The following is an 11,720-nucleotide window of genomic DNA, read 5'->3' on the forward strand; positions in this document are numbered from 1 at the left end:
GACTTAGCGTTTTTTTCGCGATCCAGCCAAAAGACCAGATCGTGAAATAAACAATTAATATAACTGTACTAGTACATCCCTTCAACTGAAGCAAGTGCACCATACATGACCCGTACGCCAATCATCCATGCACATGACACGTCAACTAAGTCAACACATGATACAACTTGGACAACTGACGGGTAAGTAGGTCATCTCGTACACGACGACACATCGACCAAACCAGGTCAACACGTCACATGCACAAGACATCCTACTACCAAGGCCGGCCACCTCGACACACGACGTGTTAACCGAACATGGTCAACAACACCATCATGTGCAAGGCAACCGGCCCAAACGGATTAACTTATACAACTTGTAACGAGCAGGTGTGTAAGCTTACTGGTTTGGTCGGCACGTTTCTCACATCAAGACAATCAAGTCGAGAACGAGGCACGCCGACAAGCTCACTAGTGTTACGTGTTCCGCTCCATACCGTGTCAAGTCACTCGTCTGACACGGAAGTAGCCAGCTCTTGTCCACTAGTGTAAAGGAACGGTCTCCAGACCAAGTCAAGTCACTCGTCTGACAAGGAAAGAGCACGCACCAAGCTTCACCAGAGCACGGCACCACGGTCCCCAGACCAAGATGGTTCGTTGCGCCATCGAGGAAGGGGCACGCGATCCCTTGCTACACTCAACTAAGTACACTCTTGCTCTCACAAAAGTATCCCCTGTGTCGACGTGGTCCCCAGACCAAGACGAGCTTGCGCACATCGAGGAAGGGGCACACGGACAAACCACCAAGCATGGGTCGCCTGAGAGGATCGATGCGAACGCATCTCTACAACTCGCAGCTCCCAGCCTGAAGTCCCGTCGTTTGCGGGCGGTTGATAGGTGTCGAAACTAGGTATATCCACGTTGGGCAGAGCTCAAGCCAACGGCGTTCCCAGTTACGGTACTAACACGTGCAGCGAACTCCACTCGTTGCGGCCTAGGTATAGCGGGATGAGACGCCGGGCTGCAGACGCAGACTCCAACGGATCTCAGAGGGTTGTTAGGCCCGCTAGCTTCCGAACACCTAATGGGTTTGAGAAGCGCTATCAGCTCGGATTGGCTACGACCTTAGAGGCGTTCAGGCATAATCCAGCGGACGTAGCGTCATACCAAAGTCCGGTCGGACTAGTATTGAGCCAGTGGTCCGTACCTGTGGTTCCTCTCGTACTGCACAGGAATTCCGTTAAGATAGCGACTATAAGCACACACCAGTAGGGTAAAACTAACCTGTCTCACGACGGTCTAAACCCAGCTCACGTTCCCTTGAAAGGGTGAACAATCCTACGCTTGGTGAATTTTGCTTCACAATGATAGGAAGAGCCGACATCGAAGGATCAAAAAGCCACGTCGCTATGAACGCTTGGCGGCCACAAGCCAGTTATCCCTGTGGCGAATGCTCACCGTGTGTTTGTGTGACGTGGTGCTAAAGAAGAAATTCGAAAAGTGCCCAAAATGTGCCTGAGTTGCACTATTTTAGTGTAAACAGTGCATCTGAGCACGAAAAAAGGTGTAAAGAAGTGATCCGCGCATGAAAAAACCACAAAATTGTGAAAAAAGTTTTGCGTCATCCAGCCCATACTGGGCCAAGGTTTCGCCGGATCTCTGTTTTCAGCGATATAATTTGCCCAGATTCTCGCCGGGTGCGGTTTTTAAGGCCAGCGGGTGGCCAAAGAACGTTCATCCAGTGAAAACCGATCGAAAATCGCCCGTTCTGTGACCGAAAAAAGTGAAATAATATTTAATATTATTCGGGGAACAAATTTATGAAAATTCGGTTCCGGGTGAAATTGGGTGGGTTGACTGTACGGCCCCTGACGGACCGATTGTTAAGGTGCCGTCACACGAGTAACCATAGTTTAGGTGACCATCGACGTGCAGAAAATTTTTGTTTTTTTTTGTGACATCTGCCAATTGCGAATACTCACCGTGTGCTTGTGCGACGTGGTGCAAAAACAGAAATTCGAAAAAAGTGCCCAAAATGTGCCTGAGTTGCACTATTTTAGTGTAAACAGTGTATCTGAGCACGAAAAAAGGTGTGACATCAGTTTGACAGCTAAGCAGAGGAATTTCAAAGTGGCATAACTTCGGCACCCGCCAAGCTATCCCGACGGGAAAGTGTTGCCTGTGGAAGCGGTATCGAAATCTTTCAGGGCAGGGTGAAATATTTCACTTTGGAAATATTTCACATTTTGATTTTTTTTTTTTTTTTTTTTTTTTTTTTTTTTTTTTTTTTTTTTTTTTTTTTTTTTTTTTTTTTTTTTTTTTTTTTTTCTCTTCAAAAAAAAACCATCTTCCATGTGCGCGGGCGTCAGGCAGAGTGCGTCGGGCTGCCATCAAACCCTCAAGTAGGTGCGCGTTTGTGAAAGCGGCCCTGAAATCTTTCAGGGAGGGTGAAATATTTCACTTTTGAAATATTTCAAAATTTGAAATTTTTCAACATTTCAAAAATCCGTTCTCCATCGGTTTTCTTGACGAACCTAAAACCGGGGGTCGGTTTCTGACGCCTCGTTGGCGAGAGTGCGGGCGTTAGGCATAGTGCGTCGGGCTGCCAACAAACCCTCAAGTAGGTGCGCGCAACGTTGAAACCAACATGTCGGGGCTGGGCGGTGATGCCCATCCCGAAGGGAGCTCGGGACGAGTACTTCGCCCGAGGGCTCGATCGGTGTCCCTCAACCGGGTCGACGCATTAAAAGTGTCTGACTCAACACCGGTGGAGCCACCACCCACCGCAGGCATCGTCTACTTGAGTGATGATGAAGAAGAAGAATTGAACTGCACGATCCTCGCGGGCCCGTCGGGATTAGCAGTTCCACCAATGGGGAAGGTGCCATTGGTAGTGCTGGACAAGTTGCCCAGCCAGAGTCAACAGCGCGAGGAGATGACGGTACCGGCCACCTCAACACCAAAGGCTGGTAAGTGTTCTTCTGCTGAACCATCTCTCTCAGAGATGAACGAGAGCTTGAAGCTCCTGGCCATGCAGGTTGCTCAGCTCTCAAAGGAGCTTAGCCTCTGCCGTAAGGGGCTCCAGGAAAGTTTGATGAAAAATGCGGCGCTTGAACGGGAGCTCGAAACGTACAGGATGGGCGCCCGTTCGGTCATCGAGCTGCAGCAGCAAGCAGCAGCAGCCCCAATGATGACAGCCCAGGGAGCCCACAGCTCTCGCAACCGTCGCGGTCGCCAAGGACCACAGCAGCAGGAGCAGCGGCAGCAGCAGCAACAGCATCAGCAGCGGGAACAGCAGCAGCAGCAGCAGCAGCAGCAGCAGCAGCAGCAGCAGCAACAACAACAGCAGCAGCGGAACCAGCAGCGTGAATGGCAGCAGCAGCAGCAGCAGCAGCAGCATCAACAGCGAGAACAGCAGCAGCAGCAACGGGTGCAGCAACAGAATCAGCAGCACCAACGTCAGCAGCAGCAGCAGCAGCAGCAGCGGCAACAGCAACAGCAGCAGGAGCAGCAAGAATTATGGACGACGGTAGTGCGCCGCCGTCAAAATACACAGCAGCAGCAGCAGTCTAACCAACCGCAGCAACAACAACAGCAGACTGGGCGGTATCAGCCGCCGCAAATGAGGCAGCAGCTACAGCAGCAACAGCAGCAACGACAGCCACAGCGATATGTGGTCGCAGGCTCGTCGCAACAGCAGCAGCAGCAGCATCAACAGCAGCAGCAGAAGCGTAAGCGTCCTAAGCCCGAACTGATAGAGATCTCTCCTGGTCAGAACGAGACTTTCGAGAGCGTCTCCTTGAAAATCCGTAAAGCCGTTGACGATAATGGCACACATAAGGAGTTAAAGGATTTCATCATCATGGGCCGGCGCACAGATAAGGCGTTGCTACGACTGACGCTTGCTAGATCCGCAAACGCGACCTTAATTCTCCAGCAGATCCGAACGATCATCGGCGAGGCTGGAACTTGTCGACACGTGACGGAAATGGCGGCCTTGGTAGTAAACGACATCGACCCCCTAGCCAAGGAGGAAGAGCTTACAGCTCTCCTTGAAAACAAGATCGAGGGTGGGGCAGGCATCGTCTCAACGAGCATTAGGACAATGCCGGATGGCACCCAGCGGGCACGCGTCCGTCTGCCAGCCAAGGCCGCCAAAGCGCTGGATGGTACGAAGCTTCGCTTGGGCTTCTGCATTTCCAGAGTGAAGATGGCTCCTCCAACACCCAAAGAGCATCTTCGCTGCTACCGATGCCTTGAGCACGGCCACAACGCCCGCGATTGTCGGTCACCTGTAGACCGACAAAATGTTTGCATCCGTTGCGGACAGGAAGGTCACAAGGCTGGTACATGCATGGAAGAAATACGCTGCGGCAAATGCGATGGCCCCCATGTTATCGGGGACCGGACATGCGATCGGTCGGCCACCCAATGACGCAGCTAAAAGTCCTCCAAGTGAACCTGGGTGGAGGCAGGATCGCCCAAGATCTGGTCCTGCAAACCGCCCGACAAATGGAAGTGGACGTGCTGGTTCTTTCCCACACGTATCGACCACCCGAGAACAACCCAAGATGGGCAGTTGATGCCTCCAAAAAGGTGGCAGTCGTGGCCACAGGACGATACCCTCTACAAGGACAATGGAGCAGTGATGTTCCAGGCCTTATAGCTGCCAAGGTGGGTGGCATCACCTTCCTAAGCTGCTACGCGCCACCCAGCCTGTCGCGGGAAGGATTTGCGGAATTCGTTGAAGCAATTGAATTGGAAGCCCAATCCCACCCTCAGGTAGTAGTTGCCGGAGACTTTAACGCTTGGCATGAGGAGTGGGGAAGCCAACGCAGCAATGAGCGTGGGGAAGTACTGCTCGAGGCGTCCCAGCAATTGGGCCTGCTGCTGATGAATCGAGGGAATGTGGCAACCTTTGTTGGAAACGGTGTGGCGACTGCCAGCGTTGTCGACGTGACCTTCGCCAGCTCGTCCATAGCTCAGCCGAGCACTTGGTTGGTAAGAAACACGGACACGCGATCTGACCATAGGTATATCACCTATTCGGTAGGCCCAGCGTCAGCAGACCAGCAGCGTAACCAAGGACAGTCACGTCAACGGGGCCAGCGAGAGCGTTTTCAACATGCAGGCACGCGATTTAAGACGAAACAGTTCTCGAAAGAGAATTTCCTGGCCACGCTACATGGCGAGGGATTCCGAGAGAAGGCAGTCAATCACCAGGGAATGATCTCGGCAATGATATCGGCCTGCGAGAAAACCATGCAAAGGATGACGTCGTCTTTCCCCGACCCTCATCGGGACGTTTACTGGTGGACGCCACTGATTGCTCTGCTTAGGCAAAACTGCGAGCAGACGAGAGATCGCATGCAGCAGACAAGTGATCTCCAGAACCGAAGTCTGGCTGCAGCCCAATACCGAACAGCTAAAGCTGAGCTGGATAGAGCTATACGTGCCAGCAAAAAGGCCGCCTTCCAGGAATTGATCGATGCTGCGGAGGAAAACGTTTTCGGAGCCGGGTACTTAGTAGTCCTCTCCCGTCTTCGCGGTGGAAGGGCCCCACCCGAGACGGAGAGAGCGAGGCTTGAAAGCATCGTTACAGAGCTTTTCCCGCAACATCCGCCCTTCAACTGGCCCAGCATCAGTTCCGAGGAAGAACAGGAACAGCCTGCAGACCAGCAGACTCCATGGACCCAAGTCACGATCCCGGAACTCCGTCTGATAGCTAGCACCATGCCGAACAAAAAAGCGCCGGGCCTTGACGGAATTCCGAACGCCGCTGTCAAGGCTGCAATCCTTGCGTACACGGACGTTTTCCAGGCGTTGTACCAAAGCTGTCTGGAAACGGCTACATTTCCAGCACCATGGAAACGACAGCGGTTGGTACTGCTCCCCAAGCCGGGGAAACCACCGGGTAGCAACGGGTCATACCGACCTTTGTGCATGCTGGATGCCTTAGGGAAAGTGCTGGAGAAGCTCATTCTAAACAGACTTCACAACCACCTGGAAGATCCTGCTGCGGTGAGGCTGTCAGACAGGCAGCATGGCTTCCGGAGGGGGCGATCTACAATTGGCGCCATTCGAACAGTGATCGAGGCTGGTCAGAGCGCGATGAGATTCCGCCGCACGAACGGGCGGGATAACAGGTTCCTGCTGGTCGTGTCAATGGATGTCAAGAATGCCTTCAATACGGCAAGCTGGCAGGCCATCGCCACTGCACTGCAGATGAAAGGAGTACCTGCTGGTCTGCAAAGAATCGTGAGGAGCTACTTCGAGAACCGAGAGTTGGTCTTCGAGACATCCGACGGCCCAGTAACTCGGTCCATCACGGCTGGTGTTCCACAGGGTTCGATTCTTGGCCCCACCCTGTGGAACACCATGTACGATGGAGTTCTGGACGTCGCCCTTCCGCAGGACTGCGAGATGGTGGCGTATGCTGACGACTTGGTGCTGCTGATTCCGGGCATCGACGTAAATGCAGTGAAGGCTGCAGCCGAGGAGGCGGTCGCCAGTGTCTCTCACTGGATGGCTCAACATCATCTCCAGATTGCGCCGGAAAAGACGGAGTGCGTGCTTATCTCCAGCACGAAGAACCCTACGCAGGTCACCATAAGAGTAGGGGACGTGGAGGTGACATCTTCCCGCACGATGCGTTACCTTGGGGTGACCCTTCACGATCACCTATCGTGGCTGCCCCATGTCCGAGAGGTAACCACTCGGGCAAGGAAGATAGCAGATGCCGTTACCCGCCTCTTGCGCAACCACAGTGGACCAAAGACCAGCAAAGCGCGACTGTTGGCCTCGGTCGCAGAGTCGGTCATCCGATATGCTGCGCCCATCTGGCATGGCGAGGTGACGAAGAGAGAGTGTCGTCGACTTTTGGAGAGGGTTCAGCGAGTCTCAGCACGGAGGGTGGCACGCACCTTCCGTACCGTAAGGTATGAGACCGCCACCCTCCTCGCCGGGCTGACCCCCATCTGTCTCTTGATAGAGGAGGATGCGCGAGTGTTCGAGCGTGTTAATGATCCGGGTCGGTCGATAACGAAGGCAGCCATCCGGTTGGAGGAGAGGCAGCGCACCATCACGATGTGGCAGAGCCAATGGGACGCCGAGGCCGACACCTCCAGATACACCCGGTGGACGCATCGGATAATCCGCGACATCAGCGCTTGGCAAGGCCGGAGACACGGGGAGATGACCTTCCACTTGGCCCAGGTGCTCTCTGGACATGGGTTCTTCAGAGAGTACCTGGCCATCAACGGCTTTACGGAATCCCCTGACTGTCGCAGCTGTGCGGGTGTTCCGGAAAATGCCCATCACGCCATCTTCGAATGCCCCAGGTTTGCTCGAGTGAGGATGGAGTACTTTGGTGAACTGGGGCCGAATCCGGTCACGCCGGACAGTCTTCAGGACTTCCTTATGGGCAGCCAAGACAACTGGAGCAGCTTCTGTGAGGCGGCACGTCGAATAACAACAACGCTGCAGCGTGACTGGGACACGGAACGAGAACAGCGGGCTGCTTCCAATCGTGAGGAAGCTGAAATACAACAGCAGCTACAGCGAGAGGAAGACGAACGCCGCACTGAAGAACGGCGGCAGCTCCACAATGAGGCAAATCGTGCCTACCGCCAGCGCAATAGGAGAAGTCAACCTACTCCACCAGCTCCACCACCAACACCCAGGGAGGCCGCTCGCCTCGAAGATGGGCGACGGAGAGTGGCCCGCTGGCGGGAAAGACAACGAATGATTCGGAACGGTGGAATCCAAATGCTACGAGCGCTGTTCGGCCATGATGCCTGGTCGAGCGAAAGTGACGATGAACCCGATGACGTCGAGCGAGGCGGACTTGATGCTGCCCAGCAGGCAGCAGCAGCCGAAGCCGAAAGAGCGGCACGCTAAAGCTAACTTTAGTAAAAAGAACAACGAAAGTGTAAAAAAAAGAAAGGTGCTTCGGTACAGATATAGGGCTCCCCTTAAGGGAATGAATTCAGAGGAACAGTTTGGAAAATAGAATTTCAACTAAAATAAACGGAAAGGTGCGAACGCACGGCTAAAAAGTTAGGCTCCCTATGAGCATCACGTCCACCCTTAAATCCCTTCGCAGGGCATAAGGGGCGGATTATGAGAGGGCTGGGTTTTCTTTTCGATGTAACATACGATCAATAAAAATCCACTCGATATAAAAAAAAAAAAAAAAAGCCAGTTATCCCTGTGGTAACTTTTCTGACACCTCTTGCTAAAAACTCGTTATAACCAAAAGGATCGTAAGGCCAAGCTTTCGCTGTCCCGAAGTGTACTGAACGTTGGGATCAAGCCAGCTTTTGTCCTTATGCTCAGCGTGTGGTTTCTGTCCACACTGAGCTGACCTTTGGACACCTCCGTTATCGTTTTGGAGATGTACCGCCCCAGTCAAACTCCGCACCTGGCACTGTCCATGACGTGGACCGAAAGGACCTGTCCAGGAGTCTTCGAGCCGGGCGGCGCGCGGAACCGGGGGCAAACGTGACATCATAAACGATCGACCGCGCAGAAGCAGTGCACCACGAATGCACCGACGTACGCAAGCTTGTACCCTTGCGGGCCACGGCTCACGGTCGGACAAGCGGGTAACACGCTACACACGACGATGCTACGATGCAGTCTCCCCGGCGGCACCACCCAGCGACACACTGGACGCTGAGCGAGAAACACGGCGCATTGGGCGCGCGCAGGCGAACCGCCGCCACAGCCCCCCGGAGGAGGTGCGCGCACGATCCGGACCTGGGGCCCGCGCTTGTTCCACCCAATCATGTAAGTAAGGCAACAGTAAGAGTGGTGGTATCTCAGAGGCGAGCTCCACGAGGAAGCCCTCCCACCTATGCTGCACCTCCTATATCGCCTTACAATGCCAGACTAGAGTCAAGCTCAACAGGGTCTTCTTTCCCCGCTAGTGCATCCAAGCCCGTTCCCTTGGCTGTGGTTTCGCTAGATAGTAGATAGGGACAGAGGGAATCTCGTTAATCCATTCATGCGCGTCACTAATTAGATGACGAGGCATTTGGCTACCTTTTTTTTTTTTTTTTTTTTTTGTTATCGAAGGGGAAATCTTGCATAAGACACCTGGGTGATCAACCCCGGTAGTGTGAGATTCTTACTCACTAAAACCCCTCCGTGCCTTCAACCGGCCCCGAGTGGATCACCCGTTAGGGTATCGACGTCACTCGGGCGGTGGATGTCCATCATCCCAGGCAACGAATGGCTTCCAACAGTGGTGATTAGCCACTGTCTAGCCCTCGGCGATGAAGCTACGATGAACTACGATGAATCCTTGTCGTTACTCGTCGTCACTGTCGCTGCTCTGCAAGGCCAACTGGATGTTGGCGAGCAAAGCACGTCGTTCGCCTCGTTCGATGACGTGTCTTCGATGCTGTTGTCGAATCATAATCGTCCGTACTGCTTGATGAACCATGCTCCAGTTATATCTGTTAGCAGACATAACTTCGATGATGTTCTCCGGCGTTAACTCCTCGTCGACTTGATGCTGAAGTCTGATGATCAGTTCACGATGACGTACACAATGGAATATCGTGTGTTCGGCGTCCTCAGGTTCCTCGCACGCATCGCATAACGGCGAACCCGTTAACTGCATCCGATGAAGCTGGTAGGCGTAGAAGCCATGGCTGGAAAGAAACTGAGAAAGAAAGAAATCTACACCACCAAATCTTCTACTTATCCATCTGTTGACGTCGGGTATGAGACGGTATGTCCACCGACCGTGAACACTCTCATCCCATTCTCGTTGCCATCGTTCCATAGTTGTGACACGTTCCATGTTACGTGCAACCGATCCGGCGATGTTCTCTGCTCGTCTCCGATGAAAAGTCCTGGAGTCCTCGTCCAGGAGGAGATGAAGCGGGATCATTCCCGCAAGCACGCAGACTGCATCATGAGAAGTTGTCCTGAAAGAAGAGATAACTCGCTGGACTACTGGCCGGTAAAACCGACGTAGCCATTGTCTACGGTTAGCAAATCTAAGGGTATGACACCAAATGGGCGAGGCATACCGGACCTTCGCCACAACAGTAAGAGCAATTGCTCGCCTAACATGACTACTCGGACCTGCCTTATTAGGCATCATCCTTACCAAGGTGGTCCATAGCTTCGTCGCTCTCTCCACCGCATACCTGATGTGTGAAGTGTACTCGAGGCGGTCATCTAAGACCATCCCCAAATACTTTAAGCTGCGCGACGAATGTACTACGTGATCACCTACCCGGATAGCCCCATGCTGTATCCTCTGATGGGAACTGACCATGATAAACTCGGTCTTGGTCGGGGCTATCTTTAATCCGTTGTCGGTCATCCATCTGTCGATGATGCGAATCTGGCTGGAAACGAGAATTTCAATATCATCAACACAATTACCTTCCACCAACAATACTATATCGTCTGCATAGCCGATAATCCGTGCACCTTCCACCATTGCAACTCGTAGGACACCGTCGTACATGAGGTTCCATAACGTTGGGCCAAGTACCGAGCCTTGAGGTACACCCGATGTGACTGCAATCTCTGCCGGTCCATCTGTGGTATCATACATCAGCACACGATTCCTAAAATAATCACCAATGATATCATAAAGATATTTAGGAGTGTTAATTCTCTGTAAAGCATTTGCAATCGCCAACCATGAAGCACTGTTAAAAGCATTAGTAACATCTAATGTAACAACTGCACAATACCGTCCGCTGTATCTGTTTCTACTTCTAGCTACCGAAACAATGTCCACTACCCGTTGAATCGCATCAACTGTAGATCGACGACTTCTGAAACCAAATTGGTCGTCAGACAGTCCGTTGACCTCCTCGATGTGTGCATTTAGCCGTTGCACTATGATGCGTTCTAGACCTTTACCTGCCCCGTCTAGTAGACAAATGGGGCGAACTGAACCCGGTTCCCCTGGTGGTTTGTTCGGCTTCGGTATTAACACCAACCTCTGCCTTTTCCACTCATCGGGGAACTTCGCGTTCTCTAAACAGCCTTGGTAAACCCTGCAAAATGCATCGGTTGCAGTCAACATACCAACTTTCAGCGCCTCATTCGGGATACCATCTGGTCCCGGCGCCTTCTTGTTAGGTAGTCTCCTAGCAACCGCAAGAATCTCATCATTAGTTACCCTTTCAAACTCTCGTGGCTGATCGATACGATATTCAGGCCACACCGTGTTTGGGTGAGTAGGAAAAAGCTCGCTCACCACTTCCCTAAACTCGTCCAATGTCATGGTTCGGGGTCCAATCGAACCCTCGGCCACTTTCTTGAACGTATGATATACAATACCAAATGATGCGTTGTTCGCTGTTCCCAGGAACTCTTTCCACTTCCTCTGTCGGGTATGCTTGATCAATCGCTTGAGGGCATTCCTTGCCACCTTGAACTCGTCCCTAAAAGAAGAATAGAGATCAGTATTGAATGCTCTTTGCGCTAATCGATCGCGGTGTTTGCACTCTTTGCGAAGTGCCTCAATCTCTAGCGTCCACCAAAATGCACTCTTGTTAGGAGTGTACCTCTTACGCTTAGTCATCGTCGCATTACACGCCGTGACAAGTATACGCATTAAGTCTTCGCTTGTTGTGACCTCGGTCTCAAAAGCGGCTTGCATCATAACTTCAAATATATCTTTGTTGAAATACTTGATGCTCCATCCCGTTATGGGTCGGGACAGATTACGCACGCTTTGCGTCTCGAGATCTATTCGTATCG

General features: G+C 52.5%; 1 protein-coding gene across 1 annotated transcript; it reads left to right on the forward strand.

Moving 5' to 3' along the window:
* The first annotated feature begins 1,440 nt into the window (after positions 1-1,440).
* LOC133394882 (negative elongation factor A-like) lies at positions 1,441-8,190 on the forward strand. Its single transcript, XM_061663241.1, has 2 exons — positions 1,441-1,545; positions 2,351-8,190. The coding sequence occupies exon 2, from the start codon at positions 2,629-2,631 to the stop codon at positions 4,414-4,416; it is 1,788 nt and encodes a 595-aa protein (XP_061519225.1). The 5' UTR covers positions 1,441-1,545; positions 2,351-2,628; the 3' UTR covers positions 4,417-8,190.
* Positions 8,191-11,720: the final 3,530 nt, after the last annotated feature.

This window comes from Anopheles gambiae (genome assembly GCF_943734735.2).
Source record: "Anopheles gambiae chromosome X unlocalized genomic scaffold, idAnoGambNW_F1_1 X_unloc_68, whole genome shotgun sequence".
NCBI classification, from domain to species: domain Eukaryota; kingdom Metazoa; phylum Arthropoda; class Insecta; order Diptera; family Culicidae; genus Anopheles; species Anopheles gambiae.